This window comes from Tupaia chinensis, unplaced genomic scaffold (genome assembly GCF_000334495.1).
Source record: "Tupaia chinensis unplaced genomic scaffold, TupChi_1.0 Scaffold000045_1, whole genome shotgun sequence".
Lineage (NCBI taxonomy): Eukaryota > Metazoa > Chordata > Mammalia > Scandentia > Tupaiidae > Tupaia > Tupaia belangeri.
The window spans coordinates 7,528,207-7,551,093 of NW_006159501.1; the positions used below are offsets into that span (position 1 = coordinate 7,528,207).

A 22,887-nucleotide genomic window follows, 5' to 3' on the forward strand; every position below is an offset into this window, starting at 1 on the left:
GTGGCAGCTGTCACAGCAGTACTCTCTCCGAAACTCAGGGACTCCTTGGCTGCCCAGCTGGAGATCACCTTGACCAAAGCCGATTCAGAGCAGCTGGCCCGTTCCATCGCCGAGGAACAATATTCCGATCTGGAAAAAGAGAAGATCATGAAAGAGCTGGAGATCAAAGAGATGATGGCTAGACACAAGCAGGAGCTTACGGAAAAGGACGCCACCATTGCATCCGTGAGTAGGGCTCTCGGGACTGTTCGGGCTGCAGTCAATTGCGGTGCTTCTTGCAGCGCGAGGGCCATGTGCTAGATCTGAGTGGATGCGCGTGCTGGCTGCAGGGTGTTCACCCCAGCTGCCCACGCTTCGCAGTCGTTGGGCAGCGTGGCTCACTAAGAACTGCTTCCAGTGACCACCTGTCGGTAAACTCACAGCTGAAGGACTGAGGTGAAAGGGAGGAAACCAAACAACTTTAAGCTTTTTAATCTTTCTTTTGAAACAGCATAGTTCAAAAGACTATTGAAACTACCTTGAAAACAGTTCTATGCAGGTTGGAAAAGAAATTGCAACTGACATTGCAAGAAGTGAAATGTCAAGTAATTGAGTTCTCTGTCAATCATCCAGACCTGTCGAAATGCTACAGTAGTTTAGAAGAGGGGTATTAAACAAGGATATTAAATCCCAATCCACAGAAATAAATATAGAGGCCAGAAATAGATTCTCATAAACATGGCAACTTGGTATAAGATCCAAGTAGCATTGTATAAATCAGTGGGAAAGGAGACAGATTTCATAAATGGCTTGGAAATAGCTCTGTTTATGTGGAAAGAATAAAAGTAGATCATTACCCATAGCGTTATAAAAGTAACTCCTAGCTGTCGTAAGGCCCTAATATGAAAAGTACAAAATTCAAACTACTAGGACAGAATCTAAAACTTGTATATGATAGAAAACAACATAAAAAATAACAAGGACAAGATATTTGTAATACGTATATTAGATAAGGGATGAGTATCTAGAGTAGTTGTGGAACTCTTACAGGTCAATAAGGAAAAGTTAAATAATTCAAAAGAAAAATTGGCCAAAAGAGAAAACGTAAGTATATGAGCAGATGCTTAACCTCATTACCCTTCAGGAAAAGACTAAATAGAACAACATTGAGATGCCATTTTACGCCCACCACGTTGGCACACGCTCTGTGCCTAGCGGTTTCATGTGCTGGAAGGATGTCTGGAAAGCATCGTTCTTACTCCTGCGGGGAGTACACTTAGAGTGATGCAGTGCAGCCTGTAAATGGTGTGACAGAGTGATGCAGCGCAGTCCGTAAATAGTGTGACACTTAGAGTGATGCAGCGCAGTCTGTAAATGGTGTGACAGTTAGGGGGATGCAGCGCAGTCTGTAAATGGTGTGACAGGGTGATGCAGCGCAGCCTGGTAAATGGTGTGACAGTTAGAGTGATGCAGTGCAGTCTGTAAATGGTGTGACAGTTAGAGTGATGCAGCGCAGTCTGTAAATGGTGTGACACTTAGAGTGATGCAGTGCAGTCTATAAATGGTGTGACAGTTAGGGTGATGCAGCGCAGTCTGTAAATGGTGTGACAGTTAGGGTGATGCAGCGCAGTCTGTAAATGGTGTGACAGTTAGGGGGATGCAGCGCAGTCTGTAAATGGTGTGACAGGGTGATGCAGCGCAGCCTGGTAAATGGTGTGACAGTTAGAGTGATGCAGCGCAGTCTGTAAATGGTGTGACAGTTAGGGTGATGCAGCGCAGTCTGTAAATGGTATGACAGTTAGGGTGATGCAGCGCAGTCTGTAAATGGTATGACAGTTAGGGTGATGCAGCGCAGTCTGTAAATGGTGTGACAGTTAGATGCAGTGCAGTCTGTAAATGGTAGGACAGTTAGGGTGATGCAGCGCAGTCTGTAAATGGTGTGACAGTTAGAGTGATGCAGCGCAGTCTGTAAATGGTGTGACAGTTAGGGTGATGCAGCGCAGTCTGTAAATGGTGTGACAGTTAGAGTGATGCAGCGCAGTCTGTAAATGGTGTGACAGTTAGGGTGATGCAGCGCAGTCTGTAAATGCTGTGACAGTTAGGGTGATGCAGTGCAGTCTGTAAATGGTGTGACACTTAGAGTGATGCAGCGCAGTCTGTAAATGCTGTGACAGTTTCCGGTGCATTTTAAATACTTATGTAACACAGCCCAAGAAGCTTCACGGTAAGGAAAATACAGTCTCTCGACTCAGACACAGTGCTTAGAAAGCAGCCTGAGTGTTTACTGTCGCGAGAACTCACAAGTCTTATTAGTGGACAGGCGACTGTGGGTACACTCACTGTGGTTGAAAGCAGAACTGCTGCCATCAGTGAGTGGGTTCCCTTAGTCATGTACCTCAGGAACTTAGTTCTTTAATAGGGTGTCAGGAAAACAGTTGCAGAAAGATAATACAGCACGATTTAGAATCACATAAAACTACACTATATTGGGTTGTCAGAAAAGTCATGTGGCATTTTTGCATAGAAAAAATTCCTCAAGACTTTTCCGATCACCGAATACATTGTTTCATCTGTACAGAATCATGGATGGGAACGATGAGTACGTAATTCGTAATAAAACTTCCTTCCGGGAGGAAAAATAGGAATGGAATTTGTAAGGCCTGTAAACAGATATTGGCTTCAGTAAAATTTTATTTTTCTTTTTAAAATAATATTCTGAAAGGAATACGACACTTGTTGAATTTGCTTACTCTGCTTGATGGGAATGCAGGGTTTTTGGATTTCTTCTTTTTGTTTATTAAATGCTTATGTAAAACAAGGCTGTATGAGAGAAGGGCAGATTTTGGCTTCCTGGGGTACATAGAAAGACTCAGAGTTACCAAAATTTTCAGGAAGAGTGAGGTTTTGTAAAGGAGCATAAAGACAAAGTATAGGAGTGGACATACGCAGAAAGACAACAGGTGTGGCAGTGTTCTAAATGCTTTCAATTCTAGGTATAAAAATAACCCAGATTTTGTAAACTGATAAGAGGTTTTCTTCCCTACTTTCCATTTCTTAGCTTGAAGAAACTAATAGGACACTAACTAGTGATGTTGCCAATCTTGCTAATGAGAAAGAAGAATTAAACAACAAACTGAAAGACGCTCAAGAACGTATGTATTAACAAAGAGTAACGTTTATTCTTAATATACCTAATGTTTATCATTTACTGTGGTTTCCAATATCATGTTTTATTTTCCGTGTTTCAGAACTATCAAGGTTGAAAGATGAAGAGATAAGCATAGCAGCTGTTAAAGCACAATTCGAGAAACAGCTGCTAAACGAGAGAACACTCAAAACTCAAGTACGTGTAATAGAATCAGCGTGTTGTATTTTCTTTTAAATTTTTGGCAATAGGATGTGTGCACTTGCCAGAGAGACAGAGAGACGGTGAGTAAGCACCCCCGGGGAATAGCCATACCACCGTCCTCCATTCTCCTTTTGGGATTTTGGGCACACGTGCACATATACCCGGCGTGTTTTTCCAGCCTCTGGGTCTGGGACTTGAACTGCATAGTTTGCCATGTGGGATTGAGCTGTCTTAACCACCACACCACTGCTGGCTGGTAAGTGTAATATTTAATTTTGTTTTAGCTTGTTTCTTCTAGCATTACAAATTAGAAGCCTTCATCATCAAATGCATTGGTATTTATGAATAGTCGAAATCATGTGATTTTCACCAGGTTGGGAGAAGCTAGATTTGATTAACATGGTCTGATCTGATCCCTATGGAAATTTTTCTTAATTTTTCCATATAGAATCATATTCTCACCCAGTTTCTTATTATAATCTAGTACATTTTTCTGCTTTCTTTTTTTTTTTGGAGAGGTTTTTGCTATAGGGTGTGTGCGCTCGCCAGACAGACAGAGACAGAGAGACAGAAAGAGAGAAATCGCCCCCCAGGGGGGATGGGCACGCTACAATCCCTTCTCCATTCTCCTCTCAGGATCTTGGGCATGCACACACACGCGCCCGGCGTGAGTTTATTCTCACCCAGTTTCTTATTATAATCTAGTACATTTTTCTGCTTTCTTTTTTTTTTTGGAGAGGTTTTTGCTATAGGGTGTGTGCGCTCGCCAGACAGACAGAGACAGAGAGACAGAAAGCGAGAAATCGCCCCCCAGGGGGGATGGCCACGCCACAATCCCTTCTCCTCCATTCTCCTCTCGGGATCTTGGGCACGCACGCACACGCGCCCGGCGTGAGTTCTAAGCCACTGGGTCTGGGACGCGAACCATGGTCGACTACATGGGAGTCCAGCGACATAGCCATTACGCTAACTGCTGGTTCCCCGTTTTTCTGCTTTTGAGGAACTGTAGGGAATGGCCATTTGCTGACAGCCTGCAGGGGTCAGTTAATGACTATTGGTCCGCGCTCTGCTGGCTCCACGGTGACAGTATAGCACGAATGGAGTGGGAGCAAGTGCTGCCCTCCGTTGTTGGACGTGGTGTGTGTTAACGCGACGCCAGTGCAGAGTCCTCTCCCTTCAGAATAAAAGAAGCACAATTTGCCTATTATACGTCTTCGATTGGAACTAAAAAGTCTGAGTGGTAGAAAGTGACATCAGATCACGTCTAGAAATATTTTAAGTTAGAGTCTTTGGAAAACATGAGAATGAAAAATCTGAGCAGGATGGAGAAGGATGATGAATAATAAAGGAGGCATATTGCTTAAGTCACGTGCAGAAAGAAGTGACTAATGCTGGTGTAGCTTGCTCTTGGTGAGATACCGGGACGCCGTCAGTATGACTCATGCACTGACCGTTACGTTTTCAAGGCTGTGAACAAGTTGGCTGAGATCATGAATCGTAAAGAACCTGTCAAGCGCGGCAGCGACACGGATATGCGGAGAAAAGAGAAGGAGAATAGGAAGCTACACATGGAGCTGAAGTCTGAGCGGGAAAAGCTGACCCAGCAGATGATCAAGTATCAGAAAGAGCTGAATGAAATGCAGGCGGTAAGACACCCTTGGAGCTAGACTGGAGGCTCGTTTCTGATTCTTCTCGTGTTGATTTTCTCTCACTGGTTTTGGAACATTTCCATTACTTCGTAACTGTTACTGGACCAAAAGGAAGTTAGGGTACACATGACATCTGATCAACTTAATTTGATTTCTTGTAGCAAATAGCTGAAGAGAGCCAGATTCGAATTGAGCTGCAGATGACGCTGGACAGCAAGGACAGTGACATCGAGCAGCTGCGGTCGCAGCTGCAGGCCCTGCACATCGGTCTGGACAGTTCCAGTATCGGCAGCGGGCCGGGGGACGCCGAGGCAGATGACAGCTTTCCAGGTACAGACCTGCTTTCCGCTCTCACGTTCGTCGTAAGCGTCAGTCAGCTGACTGATGTAGGTCTTGTGACGGACTTTGCTCTTGAGCACAAATGTTTGTCTTTTCTTTAAGAAAAAATCTACTCCCTAGAGTGGGGGGTTCAAGTAACATTTTAAGCTTTGTTTATTGTTTTTTTTGACAAAGTTTTTGTAAAAGAATCTGCAGAAGAAAACTCCACGTGGTTAGTTACTTAAATCAACTCAAATCCACAGTAGCTCTCTTCTTAAGCATTCATTTTACCTTCTCTTCTTTCTGCACTCTTGCTCCCTTGTATGTCGGGTGTGTAGTTCGTGTCACTCAGTCACACACTGTGGAGTCCATGTCCTTCAGCTACCAGCGTTCCTCCACTTCTCTCAGTATCGCCACTGAGCCCTCCAGCCCTCACATGCTCCTTGCCTCTGATTCTGACTCAGAAGAAGAATCTTTGCCTTCCTTACCCATTTCATCAGAACCCAGTGGTGCAGGTGATAGCCTGGAAGTCTTCTCATCTTTGAAGCTTTTTCTACTACCCTTAACTTTAGTCCTTTTGAAAAACGTTATAGCATTAACTAACATTCGCTAACTCTTAGCACGTTGCTCTCGACTCGATTAAAAACAAACCGCTGCATGAACGAAGAATCGGCTTTCAGGTAGTTTGACGTGACCCTGCTGCTGTAATGAACAGGTCGGTTATTTTGCCACCTAACAAGGAAGGGGACAGTCCACCAGATTGCTGGCGAGTAGTGGTCTCCCTGTGTAGACTGCTTCGGAGGGTGTCCAGGTGTCCCTGGAGTGCTTAACTCACTGACAGTGCGCGAGGCCGTGAGAGACAGCATGGATAGTCGGGCCTGATCCTTTTTCTGAAAGGGCTTATAGTTTAAATGAAGAAACCAGTTTTTTCACTTAAAAAGGCAATTATGTGTGATCTTTCAAGACTTCACTTTCTTTGTCTAAATTAGGGGTATAATCCATGTTCTGTGGGTTGTCAAGTGGGTTAGGAGAATTTATGTCAAATATCTAGCAGAGTTTTCACACAGTGAATACAAAACAAGTGGTGACCACTTCTACTGTTAGAACCTCCCAGATGCTATTTGATGAAGAGGTAGTGATCAGCTGTCATTAGAACCAAGAATTTAGACACTTTACCTTGTGGAGTTAAAATTTTGTTGGTTTTGGTATTTTGGAGTTTAGAAATCTTTTGGTTACATTGCTGCTTGTTAACCAAATTTGTCTGTAACTTAGACTTTATCTCACTTTATTATTTCATTTAATTACTTAATATAGTATAGCTGTCTAAAAGTCTGTTTCCTCTGAACATGCCAGTTATTCATTTAAAATGTTTTCTTCTTGAAAATGGGCACTAATCAATAGTTAGGCCTTCTTCCAAAGGAAAAATAAAGGACTCTAATGCAGGCATATTGATGCAGATAGACAGCTGCTTGCTTTTCGGGGGGCAGCTTTTTTCCCAAGTTTTACAAATGCATGAATTTCCTCAATGGGACATTTGATTATAGAATTAGGAAATATCTATTTCCAGTGTCATGCAACCTGAATTTTTGTTTTGCTTCGTATAGCTTGCATTTCCTGAACCTGCATTACTGTTACGCCCTAGATAACATGCAGCGGTGAACTTGAAAGGGCGCGTTTGATTTGTTCTGTGGTGTCAGACTTAAGTTGTATTTGATTTCTCATCGTCTAAGGAGAGTCATTACAGTCGTGTTCACCCCATGTCTGGTGATTGCTTACAGAATCAAGACTAGAAGGATGGCTTTCACTGCCTGTGCGAAACAACACTAAGAAATTTGGATGGGTTAAAAAGGTAACTGGTCCTTTTGAATATATCTTTTATTTTATTTTATTTTATTTTTGCTTTGGGTTTAATTCCAGCCATTTAACTTTTGTGGAAGGTATATAACTAGAACTCTTAGGCACAAAATTTATTTATACTTTCTGATTTGAAGTGTTAAAATGTATTTATTTTTATAAATTTTTTTAGCCTTCAGATGTTATTAATAATTTGTTATTAGGAAAATATAAGCCTCTTGACCTTGCTGCTTTGGCTACTTCAATGGGAAAACAACTCTGGTTATGACTGAAAGACCTGTTTATCTCTCTTCCTCTTTAACTATCAATGTTGCTCATTTTTGATAAGGTTAATAATATTGGAACCCAACACTATATAAATCCAAAACATATTTGCCCTTACCCCCCTGAGTTACCTATTTAAAATAGCTTTCCAAACAAGATGTATTGGTCTGGTTTGTCGTTTTGCTATAGGGCACGTGTGCTCTGGGGAGAGAGACAGAGGTGGGTGGGAAAGTAAGAAACCTCCCCCCCAGGTATAGCCACACTGCAGTCCCTTCTCTTCTAGTCTCCTCTTGGGGTTTTGGGCACACATGCACACTTGTCCACATGTTTTTCAAGCTGCTGGGTCTGGGACTTGAACCATTAAGTTCAAGTGGGATACAGCTGCCTAAACTACCATGCCACTGGCTGGCCCGATTTATTGCTATTTTAAGGAAGAGTTTCTTAAAGTTGCTAAAGCCTAGTAAGACACTTAAGCTGAATGTTTTAAAGTTTTCATTGGTAACACAGAATTTATTTTCAAAGAGAGCCAATAAATCAAGTGTATAATAACTGTAGCTACTGTTTGATTCCTTCCCTCCCAATCTCTTAACAGTATGTGATTGTGAGCAGTAAGAAGATTCTTTTCTATGACAGCGAACAAGACAAAGAGCAGTCTAATCCTTACATGGTCCTGGATATAGAGTAAGTATGTTTTTAGAATATTTAGGGACTGTATGCACTCTGTCAGCCACATGAGCACTAACAGCACAGCATCCTGTGTTACTGTCACATTTCTTGTAACTTGGTGCATGTAGATGAAAGTGGGTTAGTGAAACTAACCAGAAAATTTCAGACATATAGAAGATTTCTCAAAATCTTCAGTAATTATTAAGTTAATAAATGTACTCTTGAGCACCTAACATGGGTCAAAGTATCGATTTTTAACTTCTGACATAAGTGTAGATTTACTCATGTAATTCGATCCTTGGGTAAGACTTTTTCTTTCATTAAAATCTTTATAGCAAGTTATTTCACGTGCGGCCCGTCACACAGACAGATGTGTATAGAGCAGATGCTAAAGAAATCCCAAGGATATTCCAGGTAAGTGTAGTTTTCTTTTGTCAGGTTATTTTACTTTATTTTTTTCACCTTTAGAGGTTCTCATATGACATGGCAATCTAAATTTCTTTACTCTTTGGCCTTTATCAGATTACTTTCTGTTTCAGTTCCATTTCAAGATGGTTTGTTCTCTTGTGCTTACTCTGTTTGGTGCATTTTCATTCCTCTCTCTATTTTACTTTCTTTCTTTCTTTCTTCATTCATTCATTCATTCATTCATTTTTGGGAGAGGTTTTTGCTATAGGGCGTGTGCACTCGCCAAAAAGACAGAGAGATAGAAAGCAAGAAATCACCCTCGCCCCCAGGGGGAATGGCCACACCGCAATCTCTTCTCCTCCGTTCTCTCAGGATCTTGAGCGTGCACGCACACATGCCCGGCGTGAGTTTAAGCCACCAGGTCCGAGACTCGAACCGTGGTCGGCTACATGGGAGCCCAGCGACATAGCCATTACGCTAACTACTGGCCCCTCTGTTTTACTTTTTGAAGTCTGTCCCTAGTCTTTGCTATCCTTTGAATTGTTGGTTATGAACTCTTTCCTATTGTTGGTTTTATGCTCAGCTCTCTAGAATGTTAAAAGTTGCTTATGAAGTTAAATGTTTTACCCCTTTTACTTCTAATTTAAAGTGAAGACACATTCTTCCCTTTATTAAACTTTCGTTTTAAAATTAGTCAAAGGAACGACGAGTTACTGAGTTTCTTCCAAACCTTTGTGCTTGGTATACTGTAGGGCAATTGGCCTCTTTGTTTTCTGAGTGCTTATAATGTTTATTTAGGATTTTTTTTTTTTTAAGATTTTTGCCATAGAGTGTATGCTTTCAACAGAAAGAGACAGTGAGAAAGTGAGGAATCACCCCACTCACCCAGAGTGGGATGGCCACTCTGCAGACTCTTCTCTTCCATTCTCATCCTGGGATTTTGGGCATGCGCACACATGTGCCTAGTGTGAGTTTCAGGCCTCTTATTTTAAATGTATTACACATCCTTTCTTCTTTTCCTTTCTCCCTCTATTCTCCAAATGCAGATCTTTTAAAGTGGACTTGTATTTAACGGCTATCACCCAATTTTCTATTCTTAAGAATTGTAAAATAGGCCAGCCCATGTCCTGGTGGTTAAAGCAGCTGGATCCCACATGGCCAGCCTGCCGTTGGAGCCCAGGACCCTCAGGCTTAAGAGAAGACACACCAGGCACTTGTGTGCACGTGCAGGCCCAGGGTCCCAAGGGGAGGGAGAAGCAGAGAAGGGCTTGTGGAGTTGACTATGCCCCATGGGAAAAAATAATATTTAAAAAAAGGAATTATAAAACAAGAAACAACAAGAATAATTACCTCATTTTCTTCAGGTGATTGTTTTCAACAGCCCCTCCCAAAAAAACTTTCTGACACCTAAGAAGTATAAATTTACATTTGCTGGCCCGTTTTGATAGTGTTAACAAAGCATAGTAAGGGACAATAGGGCGAGCGACGGGGCGCCGTCTGAGCAGGACAGATTACGCTGACGTGGGAGCCAGAGTAGCTGCCCATGCTTCTCACGGGAGCCCTTCACGAGGCGGAACCTGCTTGGGTTTGAACATTACACACGTGTTCTTGTCACTGAGTAATTGATGCTAATTTTATTTACTCTATCAAAATTCAACTTCATAAAAATACCTTAGGTTTGGTTTCATTCCTTGTTCCTTTGGTATTTATAGATTCTATATGCCAATGAAGGAGAAAGTAAGAAGGAGCAAGAATTTCCAGTGGAGCCCGTGGGAGAAAAGTCTAATTATATTTGCCACAAAGGGCATGAGTTTATTCCTACTCTTTATCATTTCCCGACCAACTGCGAGGCTTGTATGAAACCTCTGTGGCACATGTTTAAGCCACCCCCGGCTTTAGAGTGTCGTCGCTGCCATATTAAATGTCATAAAGACCACATGGACAAAAAGGAAGAGATCATAGCGCCTTGCAAAGGTACGTGGCGACTCACTTGTCCTGGCAGTTTATTTATGTGTAAGTCATTTTAAGCACATTAATTTTTTTCTGTTTTTTATAGTGTATTATGATATTTCAACGGCAAAGAATCTATTATTGTTAGCAAATTCTACAGAAGAGCAGCAAAAGTGGGTGAGTCGGTTGGTGAAAAAGATACCTAAAAAGCCCCCTGCTCCAGACCCTTTCGCAAGGTCATCTCCTAGAACCTCGATGAAGATACAACAAAACCAGTCTATCAGACGGCCGAGTCGGCAGCTCGCCCCAAACAAGCCAAGGTAATAAATAAACATCTGGCAAAAATGAATGTTTTAAATATTCGTTGTTCACATTCAAAGTACAGGTTGTCTTACTCAGCTTTCCTTTGCTTGGTATTCAGTGAAGCGTGGATACCAAATGTTTGGCACCGTTGAAAATGCTTGTCTCATCCACCGACCTGGATGGAAGGAATAGATTTATTTACCAAGTGCCACATGTACATGAGATGAGATGAAAACCATACGGTTCATTTTGTCATGGTCATGTGCATAGTCACAGCTCCCAGCTTTACAAGCACACTGACTAGGACAGTGTCAGGTGCACACACTGTATTTCATACTGCAGACTTCTTTTATGTTAGGTAACTCAGAAGGCAGGCTAGAAATCTGCTTGAGTCTTAATTTAAATCCATAGATTTAAAACAGTAATGTGTTTGTGATTTAAAGAGCAACGTAGATCGGCTTTAAAAATGAAAATATTAACTAATGGGGGGCTGGCAGGTGGCATGGTGGTTAAAGTGCTGGACTCCCACCTGGCTGACTATGGTTCTGGTCCCAGACCAATAGTTTGCCTTCTCACTCTCCCTTCCTCTCTCTCTGGTCAAATTGAATAGTAATAATTAATTAATTAATTATTTTAAAAAATTATTAACTAGTGGGTAGAACAGGCATCCCTGAGAATTGAGGCGGAGGCTGGAATAGTAGTGAGGTCAGGGAAGATCTTTATGCACTAAAACGAGTGATGGCGCCCTTTCACACGGCCACATTGAAGGCATGCAGTCACTAAGAACAGCCATTGCTCGGCTTCCTCCAGCCCGGCTAAGGTGTGTTATTCATGGGAGGTGATGTGAACATGAGGGTTTCTTAAGCTACAGGACAAGGTGTGCGTGTAGATCGGGTGTCCGATTCCCTGACGTGGGAGCATCAGCGAGGCACTTTGAACCCCAAATGTTTTTATGTGAATCCTTAACACTAAGGCTCAGGGAGATCAGTTAGAATGACAAAGGTAAAATTGGTGTTTCAGCAGTGAAACTGTTGACTGTTCTATGTGAGGTGTGATAAAATGAGTGATAGTGTGATAGTAAGCTATCGGCACACATAGAAGTACACAGACACTGAAGGCCAGCCAGTCCAGGTGTCCACCGTAAAATTTTACAACTCGATTTCTATTACCGATACTCCGGAGCTGTTCATGCGTATGTGCTATTTTAATGTAATACATGGTGCTTTTCAGCAGTCAGAGTTCTTGTCTTACATATTGCTCTCTCATTTGATTTTTAAGTAGTCCTGTGGACTAGGACAGGTACAGATTTGTGGGGATACGTCCCAAGACCCCCAGTCAATGCCTGAAACCACAGTTAGTGCCAAACCCTGCATGAAAGTTTATTTTCCCTACAAAAACCCTACACATGCATACCTGTGATAAAATTTGATTTACAAATCAGGCCCAGTAATAGATAAACCATAATAATTAATAATAAAACAGGACAGTTGTAACAGCATGTTATTATAAAGTTATTTAAAGCTTATGAAGTATTTATTTCTGGCATGTTTCTTGTAATATTTTCAGACCTCGAGTGACAGCAGATAACTGAGACCCCAGGAGGGGACTGCTGTATTGTGACCATGCTCTGATCCAGACGCTTGAGGGCAGCTCGTTTATTAAGATCTGGCCTTTGAGACACTTTTTCCTGTGCGCTATTTGACAAGTTAATGATTTCACTGCATGTGGTAACTTAAAGAATTAGTTTATGGTGCAGTTACATACCCCTCCTTTTTCATGGTCACTGATAGGTAATACTCTTCTTGCCCCTACCCCAAATCCTCATGACGGCCTATTTGACAGTGAATTTACTTTTGGTAAATTTGGTAAATTTTGTGTTGCTTTTTTTCCCTTTAACTTGTGGCCTTGCCCTTTGAATCATTCTTCACTGTTTTTTGTTTGTTTGTTTTTTAGTTTTGTCATAGTAACAGTAAGTTACGGAGTACTCTCTCTCTTACGATTAAAAGAAAGACGAACATCAAAATCAACTGTAAGGGCCAGATCGGTAGTACAGCAGTTAAGTGCTGTACTTAGGGAGCCAGAGCCCACGTGGTTTGAATCCCAGCTCTGGCAGTTTGAAAAACGAAACGAGTCACATACATGTGCGTGTGTGCCCAAATCCTGATAGGTTAAAGAAATGGAGGGGAAGGGTAGTGGCATGATCATGCCCCCGTAAGGGGTACTTTCTCTCTCTCTCTCTCTGTCTCTGTCTCTCTGTCTGTCTGTCTCTGGGAAGTGTACATGCTCTCCGCAGTGAAGAAGCGTCACATGGAAATCATACATTAAAAGTTTTTCTTACTTGCCAAACGGAAAGGACTAAGGAACTTCGTACTGGCAAGATGTGAAGACATGGACCACTCATGCCCTTTGGGTAGAGCTCAGTTGGCCCAGCCTTTCTGAAGCACATTTTGCCAGTTTCACAGGCCTGAAGTGTGTCCCTTTTGATCAGTTAACAGAGGAGACAGACAAGCAAATAGACAGTGTAAAATGTGCTTGGGACAGGGGCATGAACAGGGGCTCATGGGAGGTGAAAGCAGGGAGACTCCTGCCTGAGAGCATCAAGAGGGCCTTAAAAACGGGAGGGTCGGGAAACATTTCCAGGCCAAGTGTCACGGCAGATTCTCAGCTATTGGAATTACACATTTACAGTACGGGGTTGGTCTGGGGGGGCGATGGCAGGGAGTGGTGGGCGACCTGGGTGAGAGACACCTGTGCACTGGTTGGGGGACTCCGGTCTCCTCCGCACAGACGCCTTTCAGTAAGGACTCGGCAAGCCCAGGCGCAGGGAGGTCCCAAGCTGAGCGCTAACCCCTGGTGAGAATGAGGGGAAACCTACAATCGAAAGGTTTCTTACATTGAAGTAGCCTGGATTAGGGGACTGATTGGAAGGGAAAGGGTGAGGTGGGAAGGGGAGTTGTGGTGCGTCGCTCTGTTTGCCTGGAGATTGTGACACTGGCACATACCTTGGAGGCTTGGGGACGGTGGGAAGTACAGAGTTTTCCTAAAGTGTGCTTGCCCCGGAGCTTGGACACCCGGAAGGCCGAGGGATCGCCATCTCCCCAGCAGTAGAACTAAATGCAGAGCTGAAAGCTCCTTCATATTTAAGCCTAGAAATACAAGTGGATACTCAGCTGTGGTGCTTAATGAATATCTAAGGCTGGGTGTTTTCTCACACCAGCTTACCCTTCGTTCACCACATTTTGCAAGAGAGGGATTCGGTTGCGTCGTCAAAAAATCATGACATTTTTTTTCCTATGCAAAACACAACCAAAATGCAACAACCCAATAGTTGGTTTGTTTACTTCTGAGTTAGGGTAACCTACTCTGTCATCAGCTCTGTCAGAATCACTTCAGGTTTCTAATTTGAAATGCAAATATTTGCAACCCCTCTTCAGTTGGGTCCTATCAGATTCCTTGGGGTGAGGTCCAGGGATATGCATTATAAAGAAGTTAGATCAGTCGCACACACTTGAGTGTAAGAGCTAGTGACTCAGTGATCACAGGTGACTTAGGGGACCTGATGAGTTTCTTGGCACAAGTTGATTCATGAAGATCATGGTCATAAACAATGGGAAGTTGCTGCTATTTTTAAAAAGCAAGATGATTGCCAAGAGCACATACACCCTGGCTCTGGGTTCCTTTTCCTTAGCCGGAGGGAGTTTGCTAATGCCACCTATATACCTGCGGCTTTTCCCTTGTCTGCGGTCTGTCACAGGCAGAGCAGGACTGTTGGATATACAGTGCTGCCGGAATGGAGGGAGCTGTCTCCTTACTGTTTTCCTCAAACTTTTTCATACTGTGGCTTAGGAAAACTTAGGTACTTTTTTTTTTTTTTTTTTTGACATAGGGCACATAGACCAGAGAGAGACAGAAAGAGGGAAAGTGAGAAATCATCCTCCAGGGTGATAGCCACACACAATCCCTTCTCTAGTCTCCTCTTGGGATTTTGGGCATGCACACATATGTGCCCAGACTGATATTTAAGCAGCTAGGGTCCAGGATTTGAACCACCATTGACGATGTGAGAATCCAGTACCTTAACCTCCATACCACTGGCTGGCCCAGTTTGTGTCTTACCATCCCAAATATCCCTTCTTCTGTTCTCGACTATTCTGGAGAGTGTGCCTGACCAGCGTGTTATGCATTTACCTGTAAAGGGAAAGGTTTATGAAAAGTTATATAAAAAAGCTCAAATATGTGTGCTTCCTTCTGAATTTTAATCATGTTGTTACCAAGGAAGCTAAATTGAAATGCTTACAGCACATTGGAAGTGTGGTTCTGGGTCACGGCATTACGCTAGTTTCTGAAGAGTTTGGAGTATAAACCTGCAAACCTCCTGTTGCAGATTGCTCGATGTGGCATTTAAAGACTGGGATTGGTCCTTTGATGATGTTGATGGTGGTGATGATGATGGCGATGTTTTTGATTTCTGAAGAAATAAATGGGGTAAATCAAAAAATGAAGAATGAGTTATTTCAGTACTTCCATGTAGTGCATGTGGTTTGAACTTGGGCTTCTCTTATTTTTGACCAGCTTTGAAATTTTACAAAGTTGTTTTTAATTAGTACACATTTAAACATTTTTCAGAAAAGTTTCTAACTGAAATTCCCATGTTGTGTATAAAAGTGAAATGCTATGTTCAGATTCTTTATTGGCTATACGATACAGTTAAAATGACAGTTTCTTACCTTAGGAGTGAAAGACGTAGAAATAATATAGGGCTAGTTCTGTATTTGTGTTCACTCCCAAGAAGCCTTATTCAGAGAAGGAGAATTTGCCATGGGTTTTAAGTTCCTACAACCATATACTAGTTTGTGAACATAGCATGAGGGGCCTTTTTCCCTTCATCCCTCTCTTCTCCTCTTTCCAACTTGAAGAATTGAAACCATACAAGCTTCATAAGTCTAATGAAGTGCTTTGAAAGTGGCTTTCTCTGCGGTGCTGTGAGATGTTTACTTTGTGAGGATTTAATGTTGCCTTTGCTGAGGAATGCTGATGGTGTGCTGTGAAAATTCTTGTGCTTTTGCAAAATGTAAAATAGTTTGGTTAAAAGTGGCTAAAGGAGATTTGAATGAAAGTGGAACCTCCTGACTAAACCCTTTAGATAGAGTGGATTTAAAAGACTTACGTAATGACAGCTTTAACCTAAGCAAGCCTGTCGCAGAACATGGACTTGAATTATGCAGTTTTGAGATCTCTTAATAAACAAGCTGTACAGAATACCTCTGCATGCGTTTATGTAACAGTGTGTGCGTCCCCATGTGCTAGACAAAACGTGACGTAGGGTCCGACAGACAAGTAAAAACCTGGCCTGGGCGCCTGCTGCCCTTCAGCTGCTGGAAGCTGCTAACTGTTAAACCCCAAGTCAAATTTATACCAGGATGAGTTACTACTCTATGGCATGATGTTTAACCCGGATGGTTAACCCTCTGATAACTGCGTGTAATGTTTGTAGCCAACATGGGGCTTCTAAAGCCCATAGTTGTACTGTGAGAGAATGTAACTGCACGTACCTAAAACTACGAGGAGTCCAGTAAGTGTGCCTTCGCATGACTTCGGCCTTGACAGTACTGGTTTGAAGACGGCATTGTGCGGAATGCCCTTCAGGGGCCTTAGTGATCCTTTAAAACTGCATCAGCTAACTTTACTTCTTCTTTTTTTTCCAGCTAACTGCCTTCTGTGAAAGCAGTGATTAGTCAAGGTGATCATATTCTTTCAGTTAAAACAAGACTGAAATGTGGCCCAAAGTTTTTAAAAAGCTATATTTTCCTGAGAGACTGATACACACATACGTGTTCACGTTCCCGTTGTTCCTGTAATATAAATTGCAAATGAACCAACCATGATGGGTTAATAAGGATCACAATGCGGCTCTTCCAGACTCTTCCACAAAGCTCTCTTGACAGTCAAGCACACTACATCGCACCGGAGGACGGAGAGGGTTGACGTCGAAGGAGCTCGTGGTTCAGCTCCCACAGAGGGTTCACCAGCACATTCTCCCGAAGAACCTGGGGATGGATCCCACTGCAGTGACACTGCGTCCTGAAGAAGTGGCCGTTACTGTGTGCCCGCACATGCGCGCACACACACACACACAGTACTGTAAATACTGCAAGAGGGTTTTTTAACTCCCCACTCTATTTTTTTATACTCATTAATCAGATATCATTACTTACTGCAGTTGCAACTATGCACTTGTATAAAGCCATACTGTTGGAGTTTCAAATCACTTGTTCATGTGCACCTCGTGGGAGCTGCATGTTCACGTGTAAGCAGTTACTGTAATGGGGAGTTTGAAATTAATTCTGTTTCCTAATGCTTCATGATAGGCAACTTTACCTATTTTGAATGCCTTAATTTAATTTTTTTTTTCCTCAAAGTCTTGGCCCTTTTCTGTATTTAAAAAAAAAAAAGTGTTTATCAGCTATTAGGATGCAAACTTGCTTTGTGAAAGAAAAATACTGCACTATTTTTACACATAATCATTACATCAGTGTCAGCCTATTTTGATTGTATAACAAAATTTTCTTCCTAAGTATTGGTCATAGAAACAATAATGGATAGTATTGGAACTAACATGTCTTTGACGTAGGCCTCTTGTTCACCCACCCCTTCCCCAGACCCTCAGTATCAGTCCGCAACTGTGCAAGGTGTTCTTTGCTGTGGATCTGCTGGTTACCCTAGATGTGTTTTCATTTCTGGTAAAAACATTTGTGACTATTTTTACATTTTCACACTCAAGATTCAATGATTGTCCCTAATAGAAAACTAAGACATGCTGTAGATACATCTTAAATATCTAAATGTGACTCTCAAACACAGCCGTGTATGGCAATATTTCAGTATTGGGTTAAAAAAACTGGTGACTTGGAAGAAGCAGCTGCAGAAGCACTAATTGATTTTTTTTTTTCAAATGCTGTTCAAGTTACAGTTTATCTAGGCCCCTTCCTGCTATAGTTCTCATTCCCCCGGCTGAGCATAGCTTTTATACTGCAACAGTATGCAGCAGTGGTCAGCGTCCACTTAGCACAGACAGTAGTCTTGTATCAGGCTCTCTAAGCACATGCACATACAGTTCGCTGTAATACTGCAATACGTCATCTGAAATTTCAATGAAGGAAGTAGACATTTTCATGGACTCGCCCTGGGGTCAGTGTGGAGATGTGTAAAGATTCAGTCCCCATTGTAGGTTCTATTGTGGAAACTACAGAGTGGCCTTTGGCCATGGAAGCCGAATTTGCTCTTCCACCATCCAGTCTGCGCTCGTCCGGGCTGTCTGTGCAGAGGCTGGAGATGCACACGTTGCCCTCCCAGGCCTGGCCTACGGTTCGGGTTTGGGGGACAGCTTTTTTTTTTTTTTTTAAGTAAGATTTAAAGATGAAAAATATATAAAATTTATATAGAAAAAATATTTCCATTCATTAGAGTTGTTAAAAGGAAGACTGAATTAATATTTTATATAAAGATTTTGTTACACTATGGGATTTTCTATCCTATTATTCTGAATTGGAGAGAGTATATATATATATATCTATATATTTTTAATAAACTTTATTAAGGTGAAATAATGTCAAGATCACACATGAGTAACAAGTATTTGAGTAGAAAAGACAGAAGTGTAAATTTCGAATGCTGTATATATTCGAGACTGGAGAATCATGGGGGGATGCAGCCGTGTAAAGAGAAGCAATGTGAAGTATCGGGGGAGGTGTTCTGAGGGGTGGAAGAGGTCTCTCCCATGGAGATTCTTCACACCACATGGCTTGCTGTGAGTTTATGAGGTGGTTTGTCCAACTCACGGAAATGCGCTGTAATAAAGACTTCTGACCCGAGGTGGGCGTGTGCGACCCCGTTCCCCTTGCACGCACACGCCCGAGCAATGCACCTAGCCGCGGGCTTTCTCCCCAACACTCACTAGGTAGGAAACAGCCAGGTTTTGTGCCAGTTTTTCTTCTTCCCGAGGCCCCAACGTTTCTAAGATAAATATTTATTAAAAACCAAAAGTTGCTTATTTCTGTACACCTGACTTCTCTTCGAGCCATAAATACCTCCTACTGGGAACTAAGAAATAGAAAAGATTTGGGTTTTCATAGGTTTTTTGTTTTTTTGTTTTTTGTTTTTTTTACTTTTGTGGGGATAGCGAGACAGAAGTAGAAGGACGGGTGCCGGTATCACTGTTGGAATTAATGTATAGTGAATTTTTGTAAGTATTAATTTAAACATGCTATCTAGATTTTTAAGCAAAGATTTTTTTAAAAATCCACCTAAAGTTTAAAATGCTCTAGCTAACTAATGGGTAAGTATACCAGTAAGTCTAAAATAAAGGTTAGTGCCTTTAAAACTAACGTGAGAATCAAACAGAGCTGGCCCTGAAGGACCTACTTTGCATCGGTTGATCTGTCGATTTCAGGAGGAAATACTCTGGGTTGCCAAGCCACAGTCTGCATTCTGCTGCTGCTGCTGCTAGTCTGTTCTTACAGGATTCTGGTGGTCAGACACGGGGCTATTGCCCAGAAACACGCTTTAATAACCTGTTTACACCCTGCTGGGAGCAGGCCGCCCAGGTTTCCCAGTTGTGCTGACGCTGCGACTTGAGGCACCTCCTTCCCCGGGCGACGCGTCCTCCTCCCTGTGTCAGGAAGACCCCAGCTGACTCGTAAAGCACTTTGAAGCTAGGCACTGTGTGACAGTGTCAACGTGCTTGGGGGCCACTTCTTGATTCCCTGCCACACAGTAATGAGTTTCATTTGGGATTGTAATAAGTTATGAACTGCATGGTTAGATAATCATAAATGTCTGATCAGCTGTCCCCGCTGAACAAAAATCGTACCCCCTTGGTTTTTTATTTCAATTTTGTTGCATCTTTGTAGTAATGTTATTGTATTTTATGCCTGCTTTTTATAAAAAAAAAAAAATTAAATAAAAAATTAAGACATAAGCCTTTTCATACTCTTGCTGTGGAAAGTCTTGAAAGGCTGCAGCATTGTAAAGTGGAGCCAGGACATCTGCCTCTCCCTAAAGAGGAGCATAAAATTTGGGGGTGGGAGTGGGGGCAGACACGTCTCACAGCTATGACTTAACCTGAGTCTTCTGCCCTGCCCTTCAGCTTTTGGGAAAAACAAAATAGAATTTCAACCAGAAGCCTGTCTCTGATTTGAGTGTTTTAAGGAGCATACAAACCTAACAGTCTTGAGTTGATGGCAGGGAAGGAGGCAAGATGCCTGTTTTCAGGAAATAGCTCGTTTTTCTAGAACGTGTCTCTTTGCTAATCCGAGTTCTTGTCTAAGACCCTTTATTAGCTATGTGATCCCGAGCAGGTTATTTACTCTGAGCCTCAGTGTTTCCATCTGTGAAATGGAGATTATGTATACTTTACAAGATTTTCATGGGATTAGATCTGGTCATAGATGTAAAATATCTGGAATATCTTAAATGATTTTTTCCTTCCAAAGGAGAGAAACAGAGAACTCGTCACCTAAGATACGTGTTTTTAAAGGAGTTGCTTTAAGCAGTGATGAAGTACGAATAAAGTATATCTAAATAAAATACTTGGTTGGGGCCAGCAGGTGGCATGGTGGTTAAGGGTGCTGGACTCCCATATGGCTGACTGTGGTTCGAGTCCCAAACTTGGTGGCTGACTTTCTCACTTTCCCTCTCTCTCTCTCTCTCTCTTTTTCTCTCTGGTCAAATTCAAATACATAAAGTTAACTGAAAATAATTCTTTAAAAAAGGAAAATACTTGTTGGAATAAAAATTATAGTTTGTATTTATACAAATGCTCAGATTATAATTGTGTGTGGGAAAAGATTAATTTGGATTAAAAAAACCCTGATTTTCAAAAATACAGAATGATAGATACTATGTCTCTCTTCCTACTGGTCTAAAGCAGCAGTTGTAAAAGGATTATCCACGTGTTACTTAAAAACTGTACCTCACAGAATTGAAAATTAGTCACATTGAAATGACTGACAGTTTTAAGACAGCAGAGTTCAAACCCGGAAAGTTTATTTTACACAGGAAACTAACATTTTCTATTGCATCCTTTGAAAGAATAATGCCACACACTCTTAGAAGGGGAAAGTGGTTTTAAACATTAGGAAAGGAAAATACAGTGTACAATAATATTACTGTGTTTGGGATAAGTGTAATAGACCAATAAAACCTGGTGTTTTGTACCAAATTCCAAGATGGTAACTGTATATACTTGTGGCCCTTTAAAAATGGCATTAATGCGCTTGAGCCAGAAAGTGTGTTGGCATTTCTTTGTCCTGAGTAGAGACTGCAGCTCACAGTATCTTTCCCAGGCATGGTGTGAGGTTGAAGGACTCTTGGTGGACAGACGCCGGCCAGCTGATCGACCCTGCCTTGCTGTGTCCTGAGTCCCGACGCGGGTGCCCTGCTGTACGTGATAGGCAGTAGGCCATCCTGCAGTATCTGTTACAGGTCAGCGTTGGTCCCAGAAAGTGCCCACAGTTATTACGGTCCCGCCTCTGACTCTGAGCACAGTCCCACTCCATTCGTAGTCATTTTTGTTCTGGAGATTGTTTTCTTTCTTAGAATATTCTGAAAGCTTAAATATCGACCTTAGTTCTTAGGCGAGAACTTAGTCATGACCACAGGAGTAAGGGTGCTGAGGTCCCACGTGCCAACTGCACAGTTCATACCCTGACCCTAGCAGCTGAAAAATGCTGGGCATGTGCATGAGCGTGCATGTGTGCATGCCCAAAAGCCTGACAAGACAGAGAGATGGAGAAAGGACATGGCAGGACCAGGCTCCCGAGGGAAGGCCCCCACCCTGTCACTCCCCGCACACACCCTGGGGTAAGTCTGCTCGCAAAGGGCTGCTTGGACACATCCGTGTCATCATCCCTCTCAAAACTCCAGGTGCCCAAGTCCTGCCATAACCTAACAGAGGAAGGAGGGAAATGCAGCTCTAAACATGTGGTTAAGTGACTCAATTCTAAAAAACCTTTGGCTTCAAAGTTTTGGAAACAGTTGCCCAAATCCACAAAGTCCTTGGCTTGGCGACCTGAAGCTGACTCTGCCAAGCTCCAGGCTCGGTGGGGGTGGGTTGACTCATTGGAGGCGGCGCTGGAAAGAAAGACTGAGGCCTCAGTGCCTTTTTCATGCACATCCTTAGTTGGACACTCCCAGAGATCGCTCTCTGTAGAGTGACCACTGCTGGGAATCATCGTGCCTTTTTATTGAAAATGTGATACATCCAAGTAAACGGGTGAGGGGCTACGTTTTCTGATTATCAATTCATAAAGTTTTAACAATAGGGATCATAAATTTCATTCAGGATTTGATTAAGGGCAGGTCTATTAATCATCACTGATACAGTTCAACAATTCTTTGATTGATGTAAGCAGGTTCTTGGGAACTTCAAGGAGTGCAGTTTCAGGAAACAGTTCCAGTAAGCACAGTTAATTATCAGCCGATGTTCGGCGGCAGCCGTCTTTTCTTTTACTAAAAGAAAATCTCAAAGTATAGATATTAGTTCTTATGGATCTCAATAAAGAATAATACTTATATAATTCTATAGGGATCTAAAATTTAAAGGAATCCTAATATATCTATTTTAAAGGGATGAGCCTACTGTTCACTTGCTGAGCGTAAGGGGATACTTTAAACAGCTTCTCCAACTAGCAGTACCGGTTTTTAAGTCAAAAGTAAAGTGACTAACAAGTTCATGAAAAACTTTAAAATGAGTTTATGGTACCTAAGTGTTTTGTTGTGGATTCACTTGTGTAGCCTATGGCACCGTTATGTATTTTGTTAGAACATTAGTTACCATGGGGCGAGAGTGTCTTGGGCCAGTTTCGACCTACTCCTATTGTATGTAAAAAGGTTATTTATATTAAATGTGTCTTGAAGGGCCTTCCAAAGGTCAAGAAGATCTCTGCCTAGATGGAACTTCAGCACACCCTCCATTGTGACCGCAGGGATGAAACATTGTAATTAACAGTAGGTGGTCAGGGCATAGGGGAGCAGTTGGGGGACTTTCTCTTTTTAGTCAAGATGTATGAGAGAGCTGTGTAGTTCTTTTATAGTAGTATATCAGAGAGTCAGAGGGGGGTAGATTCCCAGCGCGGCTAGCGAACGCTC

General features: G+C 42.2%; 1 protein-coding gene across 1 annotated transcript in view; it reads left to right on the forward strand.

The window, feature by feature from the left end:
• ROCK2 (Rho associated coiled-coil containing protein kinase 2) overlaps positions 1 to 19,710 on the forward strand; it is a 158,489-nt gene extending 138,779 nt beyond the window's left edge. Inside the window, 12 exon segments of the mRNA XM_027773604.1 lie at positions 39 to 225; positions 3,038 to 3,131; positions 3,228 to 3,322; positions 4,795 to 4,974; positions 5,139 to 5,307; positions 7,074 to 7,144; positions 8,006 to 8,094; positions 8,415 to 8,493; positions 10,200 to 10,461; positions 10,544 to 10,757; positions 15,125 to 15,225; positions 16,446 to 19,710. Coding sequence (XP_027629405.1) covers positions 39 to 225; positions 3,038 to 3,131; positions 3,228 to 3,322; positions 4,795 to 4,974; positions 5,139 to 5,307; positions 7,074 to 7,144; positions 8,006 to 8,094; positions 8,415 to 8,493; positions 10,200 to 10,461; positions 10,544 to 10,757; positions 15,125 to 15,212 — 1,528 coding nt within the window. The 3' untranslated portion in view covers positions 15,213 to 15,225; positions 16,446 to 19,710.
• Positions 19,711 to 22,887: the final 3,177 nt, after the last annotated feature.